The following is a 25,021-nucleotide window of genomic DNA, read 5'->3' on the forward strand; positions in this document are numbered from 1 at the left end:
TTTTAAGTTGGTATATATTTTTTGTGATAACAAATTAGAAACAGTACATTTCAAAAGTTAATATTAAAAATTTAAAAATATATTTTGTATGGAAAGTAGACATATTTTACGCAAAACCATGGTTTAAAAATATTTTACTGACTTACTAGTAGTTGTCTACTAATAATGGTTTTCCGAAGGAATTCAGTGCTCTCTCTGAGGAGGTCGCAGTGAAGGTGACAGAGGGTCAGGTTTTGACGTCTGGTCTCTCTGGTAGTTGATAATCAACTGATTGCAAAATGGTGTCTTCCTGGTATTTATAAGTTTTACTCTGTGTCACTATTAATTTTTTTAAAAACTGCGTTCGATGTGTTTTTTTTTATACTTTATTTTACTGTGGAAAATGATAATTTAAAAATGCATTTTAAAATGTATTGTTTTCACTAATTCGCTCCGTTTTGGCATCCATTTTGGAACATGTCTTTTGGTATTGTTTTCATAGAAAGTGTTGTAGGACAAGTTTTACAAGTGAGATGGTTAAAATGGCGCCTATGTGTATGTGTCTTCTGTTTTACTCTGTTTACTTACTTTCCGATTTAATCATGATAAAAATGTGTAAGCACTGTTGTTAAATCTATCGTTCTTTTTGTTAAACTTTGAAATGTGTGAAAATGGAATTTTATTGGGGATTTTGAGTATTAATTTTAATACTCGAGTATTAATTTTAATACTCGGGTATTAATTTGGTAATGCATTTCAGTAGATTTACGCTCAGTTTTTCTCCACATTTTAATACACTTCCCCACCCTAAAACCCCTAATTTCCCTGCATCCCGTGCCAGATTTTATTGTACTTTTAAATAAAAAAATTTAAAAAATCGCGTTGTAATGGTATGCGTTGTAATAGATTTCGTTGTAACAGCACTTTTCAGTATTTTAATAGGTTTTGCGTTGTAAAAGTATTCGTTGTAAAGTAATGCGTTGTAGTAGTACTTGCGTTGTAAAAAATGCGTTGTAATGGTATGCGTTGTAATAGTATGCGTTGTAACGTCATACATCCGAAATATTATGCTGCGTTTGATGCTGAGGATGTATTTAGATACTGCTAATTATGATGACCAATTTTGTTATCAACATTATGGCACGCATTTCCTACACAAAGCAAATAAGTTTAGAAATTTTAGAAATTATACACAATGGGAACACTGCCCCGCCCCTAGGATGGGCAGCTCTGCCACGTTGGTAGAAAAGTACACTTATTTTTCTGATTTTAGTGTGTCCAACCCGGCCTCCTTTTATTTTAAAGTTGTGCCTGAGTAGGCTTCTAAAGTTAGGCTGACACACACCAAATTATTGTATTCTAAGTCCTTTATGGACGAGTTGGCAATTGGCGGGTATGATCTGTGGAAAGCTACAGTCGATCTTAAATCAGTTTGGGGCTCCAAACGATGGCAAGTACAGGGAACAGAAGCTTTGCATCGTGCCTGTCTTATCCCGAATCATATGTTATTTCTAAATTCCTCGATTTTTCAGACAACCTGTTTTGGATTGGCTACGTCTAAAAAATTGAATTCTCCCTCCGTTCCGGATCTGGGTGCTTATCCCAATTGGGGTAATCATACGGATCTATCTCTTGCTAGGTTGCAGACACAGGTTTCCAACACGTCCTTCAATATTTCTGAATTGAATCCGGATGGGTGGTTGGTGTGGCAAACGAGTTCGGACTCCTGTCAACATAGGTTTCTGGATTTAAAGCAGGGGTATACACAGGTTCGTGTGGACCCCCGTTTTGAATCTTCTCACACTGTAACTACCTACTCAGTAAGGAAGTTATGCCTGTCTTGGCTGCAACATACCACTTTAGCGTCTGTTAAACTTCATTTAGCACGATTAAATGACAAAATAGATTTGAATGATTTTGTTAAGGGTCCTGCTGTTGGCAGGCCCAAACGATGGGTGTATGCTGTTTATAACGAAGTTTGGAAGTTGTCACAAATTGAGGCTGCATCCAGATTACGTGCTATATATCAAGCCAATATGGAAAAGGTGTTGGCTGTAATAGATAATAGTATTAATACCCTCTCTTCTAGAATTTATACCTTAGATAATATTGTATCATCTGTGGTAGACATTGTGCAGGATGATTTGTCTGTATTGTATCATGGTCAAAATCAGTAGCGTTCTATTATGCAGTTTGCATGGACGTTGCAAACTTTAAAGGCAGGGAGAGTCCCTTGGGATTACATGAATACTTCATCTTTGTTCCTTCTTTTTAATTTAACTGCAAAACAGCAGTTCATGTCCATGAAAGATGCTACATATTCATTACTACACATTGAAAAGTTAGAACCTGTTGCTGAATTGAATTCTGCTGTGTGGCTTGTACATGGGTTGATCACGTTACCGTTCCCCCTGTTTAAGTTTAGTTCGTGCATGAAACATTATGCGTTAGGCAGATATGAACAACTTGGTACCGCCTTCCTGCACAAAGTTTGGTCACTCCCTTTCACATATAGATGTGTGAGAGACGGCAGGAGGTTTACTTGAAAGGTGAAGAGTGCACTTCCACTCCGGATCACTCTGTTGTGTGTAGGCACATTCAATTGCTTGGTGCATGTAATGTGCACGCCCCTAATTCAGCTTGCGTCCTGAAAGGGATTCCTGTGCCAGTTATAACGCCGTCTTTTACGCTGCTTGCTAACGGTAGTTATTTGCTATTAAATAATGAAGCTTGCTGTGGGATGTTAGTGGGAATTCCCTACATAGTGACTGTCTCACAGAGGGTAGTTTGCTGTAATAACGTCCTATTCCCACCCCCGCATGGCCGGCTCGATGTATCCATCTGGCCTTCCATTCCAACCTTGAAAGAAGAGTTCAACAAGATGAGCAGAATAAGGGCTCTATTGTCTCAGAAAGAAGTCGCAGTGACTTCATCCCGGGAAATATTTGTCCTTCACGTAGCAAACACGCGCACTGAGGTGCAAGCGCTTTTAAATACTGATCTACCCCTTCATTTTGGGACTCTGATACAGACTATCTTTAATGCCTCATCCACAAGTGGCATAGCTCATTTTTTTAAAATTGTGGGCTCCGGCCTCGTGACCTCTTTTCAAACTATTTTTGGAGTGATCCCGGCCTTTTTTCATTCTATTTTTTCCAGCGTCTTCGGAGGTCTCCCTTTGCTTCTCGCCCTCATTGCTGGAATACTTTTGTTGATCTGCGCCCTGCGCTATGGATGCACAACTTGCGTCACACGACAACATGTCCCGGCTGCTCCATCTTCGTAACCGGATGCTTGAATTCTATGGCACTTTGCCGCTGACAACTCTGAGCATGGCCTATGGATTGTCCTTCCGGTTTGCCTACTTTACTTGTGTGCAGCCAGTCTTTCATTGCCTAGATTGTCCGTTGCAATGGGCTCTGGATTTGTGTCTGTCTAACTCGGTGTCTCCTGACCCGGATTATGATCGGCTAATGAGCCCCTTAGTGGCTCATGAGTTGGACTGTTCTGGTGTCGGGATTATGGCCTGTGCAGCAGCGTATGGAGTTCTTGGAAATTGGGACATATGAACGGCTGCGATTGACTTATTAGTAAGAAGTTATCTTGAAGAACACGCCAGTTGTCCTCGTCTGGTGCTGGAAGCTCCGGTGGTTGAGGAGCATGTATGTTCTTTCCCCGTCCTGAACTGGATGGCAGATAATTATGCGGAACGTTCCAATGATTTCCTCTTGGAAGCCGTTGCAACTTACTGTGTCTATACATTGATGGATTGACTTTTTTTACTATTCATTTCGTCCTACGTCCTTCAATGATGTTTTTTTATCCTCTACATTTTTTTTTACTGCGTTTTTACTTTTTTCTTTGTTTTTTTTTCTTCGAACTTTTTCACTTACCTTCTATGGACTTACAGTTTATTTATTTATTTATTTATTTAATGCCATTTATAGAGCGCGTACAATTACCCTTAGGCGTCTCGGCGCTGAAATTGCATAGAGGTTTCGCCCTGGAACAGAAATGCGGAGATGGAAATCACTGATTGAACAGCCAAGTCTTCAGGTTTTTTCTGAACTGAAGGAGAGTGGAACTAGTTCTTATGTGGATAGGCAGAGTGTTCCAGAGTTTAGGGGCCGCAGTTGAAAAGCGGCGATCGCCCCAGGAGGTTGTTCGACTGCGTTGTATCACCAGTTGCTTAAGAGAGGTGGATCTGAGCATTCTCGGGGGGTTGTAGAGGATCAGTTGCTCTCTAAGGAATCTGGGTCCTAGTTCCTGGAGCGATTTAAAGACAATACACAGCGCTTTAAATTTGACCCGGTTGTAAATGGACAACCAGTGGTATTGTTTAAGCGTGTCCGAGATGGGAGCAAATCTGGGTTTTTTTGAGAGCACTCGGGCGGCGGCATTCTGCACTGTCTGTAGTTTTTTTATGACTCTGTTCTGGGCATTGAGCAGCAGACCGTTACAGTAATCCAAAGATGACAACACTAGTGAGGAAACCAGTGTTTTTGCTGCTGATTCTGGCAAGTAAGGAGTGATTTTTCCTACCATTCTCAACTTAAAGTGAGCATTGGCAGCCACCTTATTCGCATGGGCCATAAAGTTGAGCTGGTTGTCAAAAGTGACACCCAAGTTTCTAACCTTGGCCGTAGGGCAGGGAGGAGTGCCCATGGCCACTGGCCACCAAGTTGCCGACCAGGCTGGGGAGAGATTGCCGAAGATAACCACCTCCGTTTTCTCGGAATTGAGTTTCAGGCAATTTCTTGCCATCCACTCGCCTATGGCAATCATCCCATCTTGAAATCTCTCCGCCATTTCCTGTCCGTCTCCCTTTATGGCCAGAACCAACTGAGTGTCGTCTGCGTATGAGGTCAGGCCCATCCCGTATGCTTTGATGACACTAGCAAGGTCCGACACATATATATTAAATAGTGTCGGGCTCAGGGATGAGCCTTGAGGGACCCCACACGGTAACGACAGGTCGGCCGACTGGAAGGAACCCATTGTAACCGCCTGAGTTCTGTTGGTCAGGAACGAGGCCAGAAGGTCTCTGGCGGTGGACTGAATGCCCATCCTCTCGACACGGTCGACCAAGATCTTGTGGTCAACCGTGTCGACCTTGGTTCCGTTCTATCAAACTTGAACTCTGGTTCTTGCAAGTGCGCCCCTACTGGTTAGTGGTCCGATCAAAGGGGGGTGTAGTGAAGATCGTTATCTACATATGTACAATGCTAAGTTAGAATAACCGCGTTAGATGTTAGAATGCCATCTTGCCGCTTTTGCTGCTTTTGCACACGACACTGTAGTCACATGTTATTCAATTAAGAAATGCTTACTTGACTTTGCTTCACATGAGAACTGTCTGTTGTTAACATCCCAAACAGTGAGCAGCGACCTTGGTCTGTCACAGTGTAAAAGAAACAGTCTGGGTCGCTAGACGGTGCATGTTGTTGAGTTCGGGTTGATCGGCCCACTAGTTTAGCCATAACACGCACGCAGCTGCAAATACCTGAAAGTCGAGTGCTTTTAATATTGCAGTGTTACATGTTTTCATTACATTCGGAAGAAGAGCGTTCCTAGGAGCAGAGCATAGCTGATCCTGTGATGTGAACTCTCTGAGCTGATCTTTACGGTATGGGGTTTCCCATTCAAGCCTAGAGACCTTTTATTAGTCTAATAATACTATTAGTGTGTTAGAGAAAGGAAGGTGGCTTAGATCCACTGTCATTTTAGTATGATTGCTCCTTTCATTTTCTATGGTATTGTAACTATGTTGATGGTTTTGATTTTAATCGTTTTTATGCTTATGTTAGCCAAACTGCTGCATCTTAGGACACGAGGTTTATAAAATAAACTCTTTAAACTTTTACTGTGTCTCTGTTTATTCTGTTGTGGACTGGTACGAGAATATTTACGAAAAGGTATTTCTGATTCCCACCATTCCTGAGAAATATACTAAGTCGCTTGTTCTGGGTTGTCTATACATTGGGACCGCCGAGTTAAACCTCGGATAACGAATGGGACACTGATGCTGGCCGGATGAGGGGTTCTGGGTTCTGAGGTGAGTTTTTGGTACACCGAAATTCACTGAGGGCCTGGGTTCCTGCGCATAGTTCTGCGCATAAGCAGAATCCCTGCAACAGGGGGAAGAGTCAGAGGGAAGGGTATTGCATGTTATCTAATCATCCACACCCTTTCCTTCTTCAACATGCTGAATAGTACATTTGCCTTTGCTACTTAATTCTCTAAGGATTGAGGAAAAGAAAACATATATTTTATTTTATGTCGTACCGTGCCTTTTTCCCGATTTGTTGTGGCAATGACATCTGCAATCAGGGGTATCTCCAATTATCGTACCCTCATATTAGCCAGCCTGCTCTGTATTAATGATTCATCAGCTATCCATCCACACCATAATGAGCGATTAATTAGCAATACCGCGCGGTTGCCAAAATTAAAGACAAGCGCTGACAGTGAATAGATGAAACTGGTTGCCTCCGCGCCAGCAAGGTTTGCTGCCACAAAGTTTATCCAGCAGATAATTACCAGCGAGCCTTTCTTGTGTAAGTTACCATAAAACTTGCTAAATTGAACTGAAATTAATATTTTTCACATTACAGCAAAGTCGCTGTTTGAAGCTCTCCTGTCAGTAAGCTCCGCGCACAAGAGAAAGGCGGGTGCCGGTATCGGCCCCGCCGCAGATATGGCGGGGCACCGACCCCCTCCCCCCCTCGCCTGTTCGCCCGGCCCGGCGCGTCTACCGCGTCAGTGTGACGCGGTGGGCGCGTCGCGGCCGGGATTGGGTGGCGGCAGGGAACCCTTGGCCCGGAAGCAATTAAGGTGCATCCGGGTCAAGGGGGCGGCTGGGGACAGGCCAGTTAGAACTGGCCTGCCCCCAGTATTTGGATAAAAGGCTGGGGAACGCGGGACGCGGTCTCTTGGTCCCGCGCTCTCAGGCATCCGGACGCAGCCCCTGGGAGGCTGCTAACTATTTGTTTGCTTTGTTTTTTCAGGTTTTAATTGGCGGATTCGGGAGCGGGCTGGCGACGAAGAGCTTGAGCGACGTGGGGCTCATCGGTGGCATGATCGATGGAGGTTGCCTTCGCAGGACCCGCGAGATGACCAGTGCCGGTGTCGCCTCGTCGGCGGAGAGGGCGTTGAAAGCGATGTGAGGGGCTGCCTTCCGCCCGTGTTATTTTAAGGTGAGCATGCAGCATGGCAATGCGGAGTCTCTGCGGCTCAATGGTTAACGTTTGAGACACGAGGTAGCGTCCACATGCTGTGATTCTGGGCAAATCACTTAATTTCCCCGTGCCATTAGAAAAAATGTGTAATGTATGGGCGTCATAATTTTGTTATTCAAGTGTTCTAATGCTACCATTTGCACAGGGCCAATTCTTCTGTTTGGCACATATTCTAATCCTCCCCCTGATTGATTAGGCTACTGACTGCTGCATGTTTCTTATGCTCAGTGCTCTCCTTGAGTTATGCGAGTTGAGATGGCCTACATCTCGCCCCGATCAAAACACGTACGAGTTGGTGCTGCTGGCCTCAACTTCAGCAGCTGAAGAGGACAGCTTTGACTATGGGGTATTTGAGATGAGGCAGCAACTGTACATGGAGAAAGGGGGAGCTAGAAAGAGTAGCGAGAGACTCGGTTTAAAATTCCCTTTCCCTCTGTGCATCGCTGTAGCACTTCACAGGGGCAAGAGAGAAAGCTCTGGGATGAACAGTACGAGAGGTCTGTGGAGGCTCTGCTCAATAGAGGGCCGACTGGTACCAAAGGACTCTGCTTTGTGCATACACCATGCCACCTGCAGGAAAGCCCTTATGTTGCTAAACACAAAAGCATTGGTTGATGGTTAGTTCAAGTTTTCAGTGACAATGCAGATAAATGCAGTAATATCTAGCCCCATACACAACTTCCCAGGCTGCAGTTTAGCTGTATACTGATTGAATTTTATACATTGGCACTGTAGAGGACCTGCCCATGTCATGCCTTGGGTTTCTCGTTTTTGTACTTTCCCTTGTATTATCGTTTAGTTGGTGTATTGCTTAAGTTGTGCCATTCAAACCCACTTGGGCATTTCACCCCTTGTACCACCACGTGAGTCACGATCTTTCATGTTAAGCAGAAGGTTCTAAGCTAAGCCAACGCGTGACAGTATTTGCACTGTGCATACACTAGTTCACATCCACGTGGGGCCACGGCACACCTTTTGACATTTCATTCAATTTGGTTTTGTTTTTTCAAGTGCATTGACGCAGCGTTGACACACAGACGCTGCCTACCCCAGCAATGCACCACGTTCAGAATCATTTTGCTCGATCTATGAGCCACACCGACACAATGGTTATTGCGCATTTTTGTATTTTGGCGGACTTTAGACAATTTTAAAAGCGCTCTTGACAGCTTTGCAAATAAAGAAGTAGAAGTAGGCCGCAGATCATAGGCTGGTGAAGGTCACAAAAGTCAAAGAATTATTAATGAGTAAGTCCCGGAGCGTTTTTCATGTGGTAACCAGTTGTACTTGTGTACTGAACAATGCATGTTTCAGGATGCAGGGTTTCATGATAGAGGATGCAACATATGTAATGCGTCCCGATACCTTTGTGGCGATTTCGCGTTTTTAACATTGAAATCGAACCATATCATTTCCTGTCTTACACAAGATCTCACAGGCTAATTAACACTCACGTCTTATGTCCCCTTGCGGGACACAATGTGTTAGTTGTATGATGAAGTGCTGACATACTAACAAATCGGCCTCTTATCTAGAGGCATTGCCAAAAAATTTTTTAAATTGAGGTACTTTAATGATCTGCGTGTAAATTTGAGGGTGCGGTTATACGCTCTTGACAAAGACGGTCCGGTTTTGTAGGTTTTGTCTACTACATAGCACTATGTTGTGCTATGTTATGCAGCGGGTTCTAAGCTAGGCGGTCTCAATTGAAAAATGTGTACGTAACTCCTCAAGTATTGCTCATGGTAGGCACTCTCCTTTTGGGTGATTCCAATGTTACCTCAGTGTGCTGTTACCAGTGCTATGCAGGGCTCTCCCTATTGTACGTCTGAATCTAGTGTCCCTGAGGTAGTGCATATGGCTTTATTCTAAGCGTCATTTGTCCGTTTTCAAGGTTCTTTGGGCGTTGAGACTGGCGGGACAGTCTCAAAGGAGTCTACTTACAATGATCCGGAGGTGATGCATTTGTGAGTCTGATTAACAATTGCGGTTGATGCCCATGGCAAAGGTTCTCGGATTGTGTAGGTCTCACCTGCAGGTGAATACAGTTGAAGAAGGCGGCTGATGTTGACCGCCGTTTTTTAGTTTACAACATTACCAGGCTTCGGATCAATTGGGAACACATACGGGTGGTATATGCAAGTCAGTACTCAGTGCCTTAGAGTCAGCATTTACATTTGGGCGAATTCCAAACTGTTTGGAGATTCATTAGATGGCCGAAAGCAATGCCTTGGCCTGCATTACAAATTCATTAGGTAACACTGTAGGAAGCCGTGTTAGGGGATTGGCTATAGGTAAGGAAAAAATAAAGTAGGCAGGGATTGGAACAGTAGAATAGGAGTCAGTGTTTTGTTCATGCAAAGCGGGACAATATTGCGTATGAAAGCGTCCTAGGGTGAATGTACCAGGTCTACTGAAGAATATTTTTAGGAATACGAGGTGATTTATACCGAAAAGTAACTTTATAAAAATATACTTTAGGTTGCCTTAATCAGAATACACTTGAAACCAGTTCAACGACTCATCTCAACCCCTGAGCTGAAATACACATCCCTAGATGGGAGAATTAAGGACCCTGGCTCAGCAGACAATGGGCATTAAATTCCGAATACGTAGCTAAGATTAGCTATCCGGAAGTAGAAAGGAATAGTTGGCCCACGTTCAGTATTTGACCTGAGATCAATTCGAATTATGCAGAGGTTCTGGTTTACTGCTAACAAGAACTTTCAAATGGCAGTTTACTTTCCGTGACACTTGTAACTGTAAAAATGTATATCTCTGGTTCCTTTTAACCTGTTGTGGTAATGTGCAAGCCCCTGGCTTGGAATCTCCTGGGTTGGAATGTGCCGTGAGGTCACTGAGCTCTGCATTCCTATTGTCAGCAGTTGCTCGAGTGCCCATTCGTGGACGGTTGTATTCTCTGCAAATAAACCTTTCACCACAACCAACTGCTCGGTTGCATCATTACAAATCTGGTGACAATCTGGGATGAATTGGACATTTTTTTACTCATTCATCGGACATCATTCAATTACAAGAAGGAGCCAAGGAGCAATCTCATCACCACTTTGTCTTTTATTATTCACTCGTAAGTGAATAATTCAGGTGAGACTTATTTGTATTTCCTTTGCACCGTGGCGTGCCTCGCGGTTTCACTTAGTGAACCAAATTAAACGTATCTAACGCTGGATTACAGCCCTTTAAAGGTCAAACACAAGTACAAGTGTGTCACCTTTGAACTATTTATTGTGCCTGGAGCTCCTGATACAAAACTGTGACTCATTTGGAGACCTTAATCCTCCAGACTTCCTGCCTCGTGTGTGTGGATTATAATATATAATTGAGGCCTGAAATGTACTCGCAGTGAAACGATTTTGAAATTGTCTGTGAGGCTCACATGCACTTCTGATGTGCAGTTAACTTTTGAAGTGTGGCGCGAGCGTTCCTTTCTGCAGCGCGTGTCCATTGTCAACTGAATGCAGTGACTCTTCATATGATTAGTCACCTCCACTGTGCTTTACAGTTGGCTTCCATCATTTGTACAGACTCCGTGCTGCGTTTTGTTTCACCCCGAGTGAACAGTTCATCAAAGCGGCCCACAACATAGGCACGATAAAGTTTGTGGCTTTCTAAATCTTACAGTAGCCTTACTTGTATCCAGGGAATCCAGCGTCCTCCTTGCCTCACCCTCATCCAAGTAAACTCCACTGCTTCATCATAGAAGACAAAAGAGTGATGACAGTGTGTTCTCTTGCCCCCGGTGGCCTCCTACAACATTGCACACCTGTATTCCTGTCGATAAAGTGACGACAGTGTGTTCTCTTCCACACTGTCCCCGATGGCCTTCTACAAGACTGCACGCCTGTAATCCTGTGACGTGCACACAAACCTTGAAAGAAAATGTGTTCCTCTTGTGCAAGTTCATTTCAGGGATTTACACGCTTGTGTAAATTTATCATTTTTCTTCTGTGATGTGCACACATTATACTTGCACTTTACTCCTCTGATGAGCACAAAAGAAGTTCTTTTATAACACCGTCGTCTTACACTAAAAGTTGACTTTACTACTTTATCTCTGCTGGTCTGCAACAGTATTACAAGTGTGCAAGTTCATAAGTGATTTGCACACTAGAATTACATGCAAATTCTTCAACATTTTTCGTGCAAGTTTATCAGTGATTTGCACACTAGAAATACTTCAAAACTTTTCTGCGATCTGCACGCTTTGAGCAGATTCAATTTTTTTTTTACCGTGATTTTCTCACTATATTTCAAGTTTTTTGCAGAGCATTTCACCACCAGCACCTTTTCTGCAAGAACCAGACAAACCTCTTCTAGAATGGAAGCTTTGGATCCGTTCTTTTAAAGCGTATTTAGTAGCTATTGATGCCACAAAATTCAAACCGGAAAGAAAGAAAGGATTAATGTATTATCATTTAGGGGTTGAAGGCCAAAATATTTTTCACCATTTACCTCATTATGTTGCCATAGATGAGACTGATCTAGATGAATTTGATCTCGCTATTGCTTAACTTGATAAATACTTTGCTGAGTCTAAAAATCTTGTAGTTCATAGGTTCAAATTTTTTACAAGAGTACAAAAACCGTCAGAAAGTATTGACCCTTAAGGCACTGCTCTGAAGGTTCTGGCTGTGACTTGCAAATTCGAAGAATTCACTTCACAGCTCATAATAGACCAACTTGTAGTAAGATGTAATTCCCCAAAAATTCAAGAACGTCTTCTCACCTGTAAAAATCCGACTATAGATAGAGCTATCGATATAGCTAAGAGTATTGAGGGTTCATGTCAAGATGTAAAATACTTGGAGGGATCGATTAACAAAACAACAATTTCTGGTGCAGTTATTAACAAACCAATTTCCAATACTGATAAGTGTGATAAAAAGAACAAAAGTAGTTTCAAACTTGCAGTTCAAAATCCACAAAAACCTTAACCGTCCTTCCAAGCATGAAAAATGATTTGTTACAGATATGGGTTCCCAAATCATGTTTCCACTTTTAAATACTGCCCAGCACATGGTCAACAGTGCAAGAAATGTGGGAAAATAGGTCATTTTTCAAAAGTCTGTAGGGGGGTAGATTTAACAATTCTGTTCACTGTGTAATAAATTAAGATCACGATATTGATGACAGCAACAATGATAGTTCACTTAAAGAGTTACTGTTATGTGTGAGATGTGTTAAGCAGAAGAACATTTCTTCAGTTGCTGATCCAGAAATTGAATTTTCGCTCTACAGTATTCCTATTAAACTTTTAGTGGACACTGGAGCTCGCATTACTATCATAGATCACATCAAATATACACAGTTTTTGGGTACTTATCCTTTACTACCTCCGGATGTCATGACAGTGGCTTTTGAGGGAAGTAAAGTGGATCTTATTGGCTATTTTTTTAAATCCATCAAACTCTTATATTCTTCTATCAATGGAAAAGAATATGTAGCACGCAAAGACATCAATGTCTTAGGTCTTATTCATCAAGCTGAATTTAAGCTAACTATTAGACCTGGTTCAAGTAACCCAATTACCATTGAAAGGTGCGATGTAACTTATATTGGAACGCCTGTTCACAACAAGCTTGATATTAAATCTGTTTCTTATGTTAACAATGACTGGGAAAAGAAGTTTCCAAAGGTTTTTCAAAATAGTTTGGGAATAATCAATCATTTTGTATATTCCGTGAAGGTTAAACGAGATATGGCACCTGTTAAACACAAGCTATGCAACATTCTGTTAAGTGTGAGGAAAGAACTTTCTGATATGCTTTCTGACATGTGTGTGCAAGATATTATTGAAAAAGTGGTGGGCACTTTATGGCTTTCTCCTATAGTTTTAGCCAAGAAGGAGACAGGTGAACTAAGCATGTGTGTGGATTTAAGAAGCGTCAATGAGGCCATCTGGGTAGACAATTTTCATTTACCAGAATAGAAAATGTTATCACAAAAATTGGTCAATCTAACTGGTTTACTAAGTTGGATCTTAGATCCGCTTACCACCAAGCAGAGTCAGACAAAGCGTCTCGCCATCTTACCACTTTTGTTACACCAGATGGCACTTTTCAATTCTGCAGACTGCCTTTTGGTATAGCCTCAGCGGCAGCGGTCTTTCAAAGATTAATGTCTGAAATGTTTCTTGGTTTTTCGCAAGTGGCTGTTTTCCAAGATGATATTTTACTCTTTACTAAGGCTGAATTAGAACATTATATTTTAATAACAAAAGTTTTGAACATACTTGAATTCAGAGGTGCTACTCTGAGGAAAGACACATGCATTTTTAAAACTTAGGAGATTGAGTATTTGGGTCATGTCTTTTCTGCTCAAGGAGTTAAACCCAAGCCCTGTCTTGTTAAAAGCATCATAGATGCACTTGCTCCAAAAAATAAGGAACAGTTGCTTTCTTTTTTAGGAATGTGTGAATTCTATGCTAAATTTTTAAAGAAATTTGCCAATTTAAGTGTTTTAGACTTCTTTTTTTAAAAAAATGCAGAATTTATATGGCCAGACTCTTGCGAACAATTTTTCAAAACGATTATATAAAGATTTGTGAATGTTCCTGCCCTGCAACCTTTTTCTGAAGGCGGAATCCACCATTGTAACAGTGGATTCCTGTGAATATGGCCTTGGAGCCGTTCTCACTCAAATTGATAATGGGCGTGAATTTACCATAGTCTTTGCATCCAGGACTCTTAGACCTGCTAAACGCAAGTATTCAGTGATCGAAAAAGAACTTCTAGCTTGTGTCTTGATTATGGAAAAGTTCAAAGCATATGTTTGGGGCAGACCTTTCATACTCAAGACTGATCACTGTCCTTTGGTAAATATACTTTCTGGCAAAAACATTAAATGCACCACAGCACAAATCTCAAGGTTAGCAGCAACACTTTTGGAATTTACTTTCTCCATTAAATATATTCATTACATATATAGGAGAGGCTACATTTTGTGAGAAAGACTGGATCTCTGCAATTCAATCTGACCGCATTCTCAGCCAGGTCATTGCCTTTGTAAAATCTGGTTGGCCTAAAGAAAATGCTTTGCAACATGAACTTCTGATGTTTGGAAAGTTTTAGAAGACTTGTCCTTAGAAGGTGATATTTTAGTACGTGGCGATAAACTTGTAGCACCTTCTTGTTTTCGTGAACGTTTAATCAGTTTAGAACATAGTGGCCATTTAAGGTCCAATCTGACCAAGAGAAAAATTAGAGAAAGATTTTGGTGGTCTCGTATGAGGTTGAAGAATTTGTTTCCAACTACGTCAAATACAAACTTAGGGACAAGGTTTTAATAAATGAATTCCAAGTTGAGACTGTCAATTTGTGTCCCAAAAGAGCTTGGCAGCGCATTGCTGTAGACTTGTTGGGTCCATATCATATTCTTCCTAATCACATGAGATACTTCATTGTTATGGTTGACCATCTATCTAGATGGGTTGTGGTTGAAGCAATTTCAGAACCCACCACCAAAAAAAGCAATTGAGTGTTTCCAAAGGGTGTTCTCAAGAGAAGGTTTTTCAGGTGAGATTCTCACTGACAACGGAGTTCAGTTTACTTCAATTGACATGTCTTCATTTCTAAATATTTGTGCCATAAAACACTTGAGGACACCTCTTTACCATCCTCAAAGTAATGGGAAAGTTGAACGCTTCAAAAAGTACTTGTGGAATGTATACACTCTTCCATCAAAAGCAACTCATGTGTTGTCAAGTCCATTCAAGATCTAGTTTGGTCTCACCGCACCGCACCACACTCTGTAACTGGGAAATCTCCCTTCGAGTTGATGAGAGGTAGAGAACCTACTTCTGAACTCTGTCCCTTTTGGACCACAAAAATCTCACAGAAAGTTGAGAGTGTGGATGAATGGTGGAAGTCAGCTGAATTTAACTCAAATCTTATCAATTCAAAGAGAACTGCTAAAATCAATTCTGGTAGATGGAAAAAATGTAAACTAAAAATAGGTGATTGGGTATGTAAAAAATCCAATACTTTTTAGCAAAGGTTTATCTAAATTCAAAGATCCCGTTCAAATTTGTGAGCTAGGGAAGAATTCGGTGAAACTCTCTGATGGGAATTGGTGGGGTGTCTTTCATGTAGCTGTGGTTCCTCACAATGTTATGTCTGCCAATACTAAGAAACATTTTCCACAGTGTTCTTCTTTGCCTAACAAAATTAGAAGCTATTCTAAAAACAATTTGTTAACACAAATCATCAGAAAGATTGCTTCCACTCTTGTGCAGCCCAAAAAATGGAATGATTTTGTCTTACATTGTTTAACCTAACATTTCTTCCTTCAGTTTTTATTTCTTATTTTCTTCTCTTTTTCTCTCTTTCATCTTCTCATCTCTTTTCTGGGAGGGGGTATGGGTACCGTGTTTTAAAATCATTGTATTTGTTTTAAAAGGGACTTGCTTCATTCTTTCTTATTTGTTATTTAGATGTTAGCCTTACATCAGTCTCTGTTTTATAAAAAGGGAGAATGTGCCATGAGGTCACTGGGCTCTGCATTCCTATTGTCAGCAGTTGCTCGAGTGCTCCTTCATGGACGGTTTGTATTCTCTGCGAATAAACCTGCTTTTACCACAACCAACTGCTCGGTTGCATCATTACACCTGTTTTGACAATCTTGGAGTCTTTTTGCTCATTAATATTTTCTCAATTTTTTTTACTTGATTTGATCATTTTTTTTTGCTATGTTATTTGCTTTAATAATGTCGATGATGCCTGAACTTAGCACACAGTTCGCAGTTAATTACCTGCTACTTATGCCATAGCTATCATTGGTTGAGCAGAGATTGTCTCAGAACTTGGTTCTGACCTAACCAGAGTGGGTTTATTGAGGTGCTAGAAATACCCCTCCCAACACCAATTTAATAACCCCGTTTCAAACAACCAATTATGATTATTTATTAAGGCATTTGTATGGAGTTGTCCTATCCCTGTATGTTAACAGATTGCTCTATGTAGAATGATGAACAAATCCATATGAGGGCATGACTGCATTGCATAGGCATGCACATTAAAAAACAGAAACATCAGCCTTAAACGGTGGCCATAATCCTAACCTAGACAAATCCTTGACCATATCCAATTCCTATTGAGTTTTCTACTTTAAAGTATTCTACTTTTGTTACAAGTATGTCCTTATTCATGGTTGCCATTGGATCGAAGAAGCCATCTTGTTAATGATGTCACAATGGAGCTCTTAATCCCACCCAACATAATCAAAGAAGCAACATTCTAGAATACCATCATAGTTGGTGATGGCTTTGATGAATGACTGAGTAAAGAGAATCATTTTTTCTTTTCTCTGCACTTAATGTCCCCATTAAAATGTTCAGAACAAACGCTTCAAACCTCTTCCTTACAGGTGTTAACCTCCTACCTGTTCCTTTCCGGTTATCCATTGTACAGCACTGGCATTGATGTTCAGGATCTTCCCAAGAGGTGCATTGGAGTCATAGCTGCCCACCTTTACATGCTTGATGGTGCCTGCTGGACCCCGCTGCCAGTTTACAATGTCATACCGTGCTGGGGGGTTGCCATATTCATCAAAAAATGCCTTAGTGTCTTCTTTCTGCAAGCGTACCTTCTTGATATAGTGAAGAAGCTGGAGGTAGAAGCATGTTAGAAGACATTTAGTAAGCAACATGCATTACTTTTGTTGTTCTAGTATTTTTTAGGGTTGCACTTTTCAATTACACTTCTTTTTTTTCCTGCCGCCGTGATAGTGTGTCACAGATGCAGCATTTAGGGTCAGTCATGCATAACATTTTGACTGTTGCTGACCATCTTTGAGGCATTTTTCATAAAATATGTTGCAGAAAGCATACATATTTGAATGGCAATTGCACCCTTTCAATTTCAAATTTACTGAAAATTTAACCTGTCATGCTTTGAATCATTCTTGATTGACATTCAGGCCATATTTTTCATGTGTTGCGTCACATTTGCACCACGCAACGGGTTGTATGAGCCACGCAACGAGGAAATATTTATTTATTTCTCCCTATTTTTTTCTCTTTCTATGTGCACTGCATTTTTCAGCACACATAGAAAGAGGTAAATGCCTCAGGGGATTGTTTTTGTGCAGGAAGGTGTCCCTTCCTACATAAAAACAATCCTGCTTACAACACTGGCACCCTTGCACCATGGTGTAAGAGTGTCTGCATTGGCGCTAGGCAGCACATACGTGCACCAGTGCAGGAAAAAGGCAGGAAAGTACTGTATTATGTTAAATACGGCACTGTCCTGCCCTTTCCCTGTCATGCAACGCAGCAAATTTGCTTGCTGTGCTGCATCACATATTGCTAAATATGCCCCTCATTTTGAATGGGAAATCCTCTTAGCAATCGTCCCTTGATGCTAGCTTCTCCTACTCTGTAGTGAAGAGTTTTATGTGAAAAGTAAACAAAATACTGTGCTAGAAACAAATCATCCAGAAATCATGGACATAATTTAGGAAGGACCATGAGTTGCAGCTCGGCCCCTTGCAAGCTCTGGCACTGCTTTTGCAACCCATGGCCTCAAATTTGACAAATCAGTGCCAAAGACACTGGGTGACTCATCCTTATGGGCATTGGGGCTCCACAATCCTTGCTTACTGTTCATATTTATAATGCCAATTGTGAATTATAGTCAATTATTTAATATTAGGGTATGAAGACATGGAGCACAAGAAGCTGGAATTTGACATTCACTTGCAGTTGAGGTAATTAAAAAGAAAATGGTTTTAAATATATGTTGTGTGCATGGGTGTTTGTGACAGTCTGTGAGACCATGTGTCTATGTGTGAGTGAAAGTGATTAAGTGAGAGGTAGGGAATGAAAATGAGTGAGTGTCAGTAAGTGAGAATGAGTAGGTCAGAATGAGTGAAATAAGTGTTTGGGAGTAAGAGTGACTAAGTGGGAATTGGTGGCAAGGAAGGAGCAAGAATGAGTGTAAGGGAGTGTAAAAGAGTATGAAGGAATGTCAGTAAGAATGGGTGAGAGTGTGTGACAGTGAGTGTAACTGTGAGCAAGAATGAGTGAGGCAGAGTGAGTGTGAATAAGTGAGATGGTGTGAGAATGAGTGTCTGAGAGTAAGAGTGAGCGCTAGTGAGTCTGAGTGAAAATGAATGAAGGAGTCAGATTGAGTGTGAATGAGTGAAACTGAGTGAGAGTAACTGTGAGTGAAAGAAAGTGAGAGAATGAATGCATGCAAGTGAGTGAGAATAAATAAGTGTGACTGAGGGTGAATGAGTTTGAGTGAGTGAATGTATGTGAGAATACCTTACTAGAGGTAATTCTTGACTTATAGAGGCATCCATTGCGAAATGCGGGCACTGACATATTAGATATATTACTACGAAAAGAGGCACCATGACAAAATACTGGCTTTGGCAGACAAGAGAAAATACTTGGCACAGGAATATTAGAGGTACTCTCAAAAATAGAGGGATACTGAAGGAAATTTCTGGCATGGGACACCAGTGGAAAATTGATTGTACTGGCACATTAAAAATAATTTTTTATATAACAGCAGACAACCTTTGCATATGGGAAGGCAGCAACCATGGTAAAATGTTGGCCATGACAAACTATGGGTTATATTTTGACATAATAGTAAGCCATGGTACATCAACAGCACTAATAAAAAAGCATGGCATTGGCATTTTGTATGTAATTTTGGCCTAAGGAGGCACCCATGGCATATGGAGGGCACCCAAAACACAATGCTAGCACTGACACAATGGAGATCATTTTTGACATTTGGATGACCCATAGCACATATTGAAAAAGTGGGATCAACTCCTGGAGAGCATGAGGTTTTCATTGGTTTGGCATATCATGAAACAACATAAATATATAATGAGTACCTTTTTAGAGCCTGTAACCTATGAGCTAATTTATTTGAAAATTGTGCTTAAAATGCACACTCTGGCCCCATTCTTTTGACATTTTCTGAGGGGGACGAATCCCCATTAACTCTCTGAGGCAGAGGTCAGGCTCGCTTGTTTCTCTTGCTTGCTACAATTCATGGCAAGCGTATGCTCCACCGCTATCAAAGGCAAAATGAACAATTGATGGATGGAATGATGAACAATGCAAACATTCAGCTCCAGTCACAAAGATCTGAGCTTGATCCATCATTCTTTTGCTCACCACACCATCCCAGTTTGCACCTAGACATTGCCAGGTCCTCCCTGGACCGAAAACAAGCATCCTGGGACTAGTTTCAGGGCATCACCCCTCATCAGCCAGACTAGCTTGAATCAAGTGGTGTTGTGAGCACGGGACCCACATCTGGGCCTACCCTTCCCACTTAGGGCAACAAATGCAAAATGAACAATTGATGGATGGAATGCTGAACAATGAAAACATTCACACCCAGTCACAAAGATCTGGGTTTAATCCATCGTTCTTTTGCTCACAATGCCACCCCAGTTTGGACTCAGCTATAGAAAGCTCACCAGCCACTTTGATGAGCAATGTACACTTTCTGCAGCTTCCACTGGGGCATAGACACTACACTTTAGGTTTGCAAAATTAATAAATGCAATAGTACAATACACACTCTTCCGATCAAATAAAAATAAAATAAAAAGAGTACATTTTTAATCAAGTTGTTGTCATGTTCCATTATTGTAAATATTTGAACAAAATACTTCACCTCTGTGTTTTGATGAGTGAGAGAGCATTGAAAATGCTCCTAAGTCAAAATGTTATAACAATAAGGAATAATTTAAGTCAATACCTTAGTTTTTATGTAATACCTGCACTTCATCAATTATCGCATGTGGACATAACTGCTGCTGTTTATTTTTCCTCTCCTGTTGTATCAATATATTTCCCATTGTGGTATAAGCTTGCACTAGAGGAACTATGAAATCCTGTCAGATTGCGCCATAAATATTGTAGATTCCCACTCCTGTTCTGTGGTTTGGGGCCCTATATCATCTTCAGATGAACACACATATTGTTCATGTGATATAATGAAAAATCAGTAATGTTCCCCAGGCACATCATGTCAGCACTCACTCAGCACCCTAATATAGGTGAACTCAACAATAAAGGAGAAGTCTTTTAAGGGCAAGTGTGTGGTTCATGGAGCCACCTTTATTCCAATGTCTCACCATTGAGCTTCTGTTTTCATTGGTACTGTATTTCTCAGGCCTAAATATGTTTTTTTTCTTATGGTCTCAATGTTTCATTTAAATGGAATTGGTGGCACAAGTTTCTCTGTGGCAGCAGCAGCAACAAGACATTCTGGCTCAATACTTTAATCATGACTATTAAGTGCTCAATTTCATAAACTTGTAAAGACTCTGACGTTACCATCATCTCCTCAATCAATCTAGTGTTTTTTCCTCTTCCTGATGTGTTTGCAAGATGGCAATAGTATTGGGTTTTCAAATGCAAAAATATTCATCAGGGTGATTGTTTGTTATCTAAATTTGATACCTAACCTCAAACACTCAAATGTTTGTGTTGTGTATTTTTTATTTAATCATGAAGTTAATATGGAAAGTCAATGATACCAATTATTGCAATGTCAATGGGGTACGGTAATGAGACATCATTCCCAGGGAAGATTCACAATCAAAGGTCATATAAAGGCACTTCCAGAGATGTTTTGTCCTCCCTGATCTGGCTTGGGTAGCCAGAATTCAAGATCTAAGCAGAAATTCATGAATTTTGCAGAAAGCTGACCCATACTTTCTCACACTAATACTGTCTAATTCATCATTCTGTGTGTAAATTTACAATGTAGATTTGAAACATTGGCACTTGTATATATTCAAAGATTCACAAGGTAAACACATTCAGAATAAACAGCTATGGGGAAGGGTAGCTGTTCTACAAAACAAAAGCTTCTTTTGGTCCATTGGACGCACTCTTTTGTACATCAGCGTAACTGGATTCAAGCCAAATGGAACTGTAAGGCTGACTGAGCAGCAAAGGCTGTAGTACTGACTGTTAAATTAGTGGTCTTAATAAGATCTCAAATGAAGATTGATTCCGATGTACTAACAGCGATACAGGCAACAATGCTGAGTGAAACACCTCCAGTTGGCTCTCTTCTCGAATACTTCTACACACTCCATTCAGATAACACTGCTGTGGAAGGCAGGATAATTCTTATTAAACTGTTGAGACTAGATTTAATCAAAGCAACACATGAGGGATTGGCATGTACTCAGGCTGAGATGAATGAAACTGTAGCAATGCTACTGGTTGCCATGTGTATAAAAGCAGGTCAGAGATTATGGTAGAGTATGTGATGTTGGTCAACAGATTAATCTTCTAATGTTGGAAGATCTGAGCATTCTCCAAGATACCATTTAGGGTCATATATTTGTACCATATCTGGCCAGTAAATTCTGTTAACCAGTATAAGGACATATTGGTGGCAATCAATTTATGTTTTTGATTGCTGTGGATGAAGCCTCAGAGAAATGCATATGGTCAAGCAGTCATTAAGGATCTTGCAGTGTCTGGGACCAATGAGAGCAGTTCATACCTTTTCATTCAGGCAGTGACCCTACATCTTAGTCCAAGGATTACAGGGATGCTAGGTCTACTCTGAGAGCATGTCTGCAATTCAGCAATCTAGCAGAGAGCAACAAGATAATTGAGTGCACTAACGACATGCATAAACAAGCCCTAATTGCAAGGCTACTTAGTTTAGATCTTAGTTGGTACAATCATCTGTATGGAGTCCATAGTGTGCATAGAGAACCAATTAATTTGTGTAGATGAGTACTGGGAGGGCGCAATCTATATGAAGTGCTGTACAGAATATCTATGTATGCACATGGCCTAAATATTATTGGGAATGTGGCGGATGAAAAAGATTTTTGACCTAGAACAACATGTAAATGACTTACAAAGCATCCAAGAGGTCAGCAACAAGCTGTCTAATGTGAAGCATTCTGAAGCCACCACCGGCAACGGGAAGGTTTTAACAGCTGCTGACAGGTGGATCCGCCAAGTATGGGATCTAGTTTGAAAAAAGATCTATGATAAACAAGATTTTTAACCAACCTACAGACCACCTATTTCAGTTCTTGTGGTTAAAGGCACACAAACTGTAATACTGCCTCCTTTTTCTGGTTCAAAGAAAAACTGACAGGTGTCCATTGACTAATTTAAGAAGCTCTATGTGGTCAATTCTGTACAGCAGTCCCTCCTGGACATCAAGATGATTTTAGAGAAGAACCTCTCCAGCTCTCCCTACGCTATATGAAATACCCATAGAAGAGCAAAGTAACATCACAAGCTTGAGTATCCAGCTGGGAATATTTGAGCCTACTATGTCTACAGCTACACATCAAGCAATGGGTTCCATGGCTACAGTTGCAAATGTTCCAAGCAATTCCATAGTTTTTTTAGAACCGCCACATGAGTCAACATCTACTGAGATGATGCCTTTTCGAAAAACAACGCTTTGTGAAAATTAATCTGAATTTTACATCGACGGCTTTTCATAGATTTCTTCTTGCTTATCATTAAATTTGTGACAGGTATTGAGACCACTGTGGTCCTATGTTTGGATTGCTACAGAAGTGTTTCTTTTGTTGTTGTTCTACTGCTACTGAATGGACATTACATCCATGAAAGAACTGTTCCACAAACCATGGTTCAAGAACTTCAACCGCATCTGTCATGCCACAGAGCTTAACAAGATCTCTATCCTGCAAACATTACAGCTTACCCTGTGCCTAAAGGTGTAGTGTGGAAAAGGGTTCCTTATCAGATTATGGAATTCACTGAGACATTGCAATTAACATATGTGGTAAAAGTTTCAAAGAATGATGGGATTATTCCTGGTTCTATCTCAGATGACTGGAACACTGAGGGGCTTATTTACAAGTCACTGTGCGCCTCTGGAACACCATTTTTATTGACTTTCCGGTGGTGCACAGTTCCATATCTACAAATCCACAAAAACCCACCCTGCATGACTTTTTCAGGTCCTTTTAAATATGGTGTGAGGCAACGCAGTACAAGTCATTGCATTGCCTCACATTGCGATGGGGAGGTGTGCCATGGGTGTTACGGTGTGTGTTCCCATGTAACACACGTGACATTTGGCACATTCCCAGATTTACAATGTTTTGTAAACATGAAAATGTGTCAAAAGTCTACGCCTCCCCAGGGGAGGCATGGGGGAGTTTCAATTAGGAGAAATAACTGTATCTCTCCTTGTTTTTCCTCTTTTTAAGTGTGCTGCATTCAGCAGCACACATAAAAGGAGGAAATTGGTTGTTTTTATGCAGGAAGCTGCTTGTGCTGATTTTCAACACCGGGCATTTGTTCCGTCCTAAAAAATCAGCTTGAACTGCAACACACAGCGTGCCAGAGGGCACTGCACCTCAAGCTGGTTTTTCACAGCTCAAATAGATTTTTTACTGGTTTCCTACTTGAGCAGCTTTCTCACGCGAAAGGCAGCCCTCCTTGGGAAAATCTTGCTGGGAGCCCTCCTAGCTTCCGAAAATCGTGCTTAGTGACTCCAGTTCTCCCACAAGCTTACTAACGTACCATTGGCAAAGCGTGCTTGAGAAAAAACTCTGTCACTCAGCAATTGGAGGAATTTGGCCAGAGCTCCATGTTACATGCATAGGGCGGAGTGGACAAAACTCCACCAACACCACTGGTGGAGCGGAATTTACCCCCCACTCCTACTTATAATAATATCTTTTATGATGTCTTTTATATGACATAACATTTTAGCTTATCTCTTGAAACATGCAATGCTTTAAAGAAGCATTTGCTCAAAGCTTACTACATCATTTCTTGCTGTTTTACATATTTTATGATATTTTACTGATATCCATTTTTGTGGTTATGCTGATTTTATAGACTCATTTTAGATATGAAGTTTTATTCTCCCTTCTGAGAGCATATATTCTACTTATGTATTGTAACCTGAGGTCAAATACATACGTTTGACTCAATTACGTCATATTTAGACATAAAATCCAGGGAGATTGTAAAGACCCATGGCCAGACTCAATTTTGTGCCCAGCCTTTAGCCTGTCCACCTTCAACTCAGATACCGCATGTCCTTGTCTTTTAAGGAACTCGTGAAAATGCCAACTCATGCAGACAACACCTAAGGTGACATCAGTATGAGGCAAGTTCCTTGTTATCTTTGTTTCAAGGTCAGACAGTGAGTATTCAATGTAAACAATGTAGTATGAATTGACACACTTTTATCATACTGGTTTATACCAGTTCACCTTGAACTGTCACACTGGTTCATACTGGTTATGTCTGGAATTAAATAAAAATTCCCCAATGCAGGGTAAAGGTCAGTGGCCAATGCAATAAAAACCCAGTGCATTTCCCAGTGATTCAGTGAGGTCCTCACCCAAAAGGTCCTGCCAGACACCCTTCCAGACTGTTGTACTGCCACAGCATCCATTCCTATGCTGAGAGCTGACACCAAGACAATTCCGAGAGGACAGAAACTTATTCCGACTGATATGTGTTTCAGAGGTAACAGCATATACGCATTTGTGTGTATACACATGCAAGGGACATGGTGTTTCTAGATAGCAAAATTGCAGTGAAGACTAGTACAAGAGAGTCATTTTTAGGATGGCGATGAAGATGGGTGCAGGGTTTAAAAAAGGAGAGGTGCCACGGGCTGAACTCAGTGGTGAGAAGCTGGTAACAGGCACACATAGGTGCACAATACAACTCAAGCACCAATTTGATACAGTAATTCTGCAGTCAAGGTTTGCAGTACTGATGAACTCAGTTATTAGTTAATACACAATTATCCCCCCATATTGAGTTTCGT

General features: G+C 41.0%; 1 protein-coding gene across 1 annotated transcript in view; it reads right to left on the reverse strand.

The window, feature by feature from the left end:
* Window positions 1–25,021, reverse strand: part of LOC146782766 (extracellular calcium-sensing receptor-like) — a 90,381-nt gene that overhangs the window by 50,594 nt on the left and 14,766 nt on the right. The window contains exon 4 of the mRNA XM_085637239.1: window positions 16,617–16,841. Within this exon, the coding sequence (XP_085493365.1) occupies window positions 16,617–16,841 (225 nt within the window). The remainder of the gene's footprint in view (window positions 1–16,616; window positions 16,842–25,021) is intronic.

The sequence above is a fragment of the Triturus cristatus genome, chromosome 12 (assembly GCF_964204655.1).
Source record: "Triturus cristatus chromosome 12, aTriCri1.1, whole genome shotgun sequence".
NCBI classification, from domain to species: domain Eukaryota; kingdom Metazoa; phylum Chordata; class Amphibia; order Caudata; family Salamandridae; genus Triturus; species Triturus cristatus.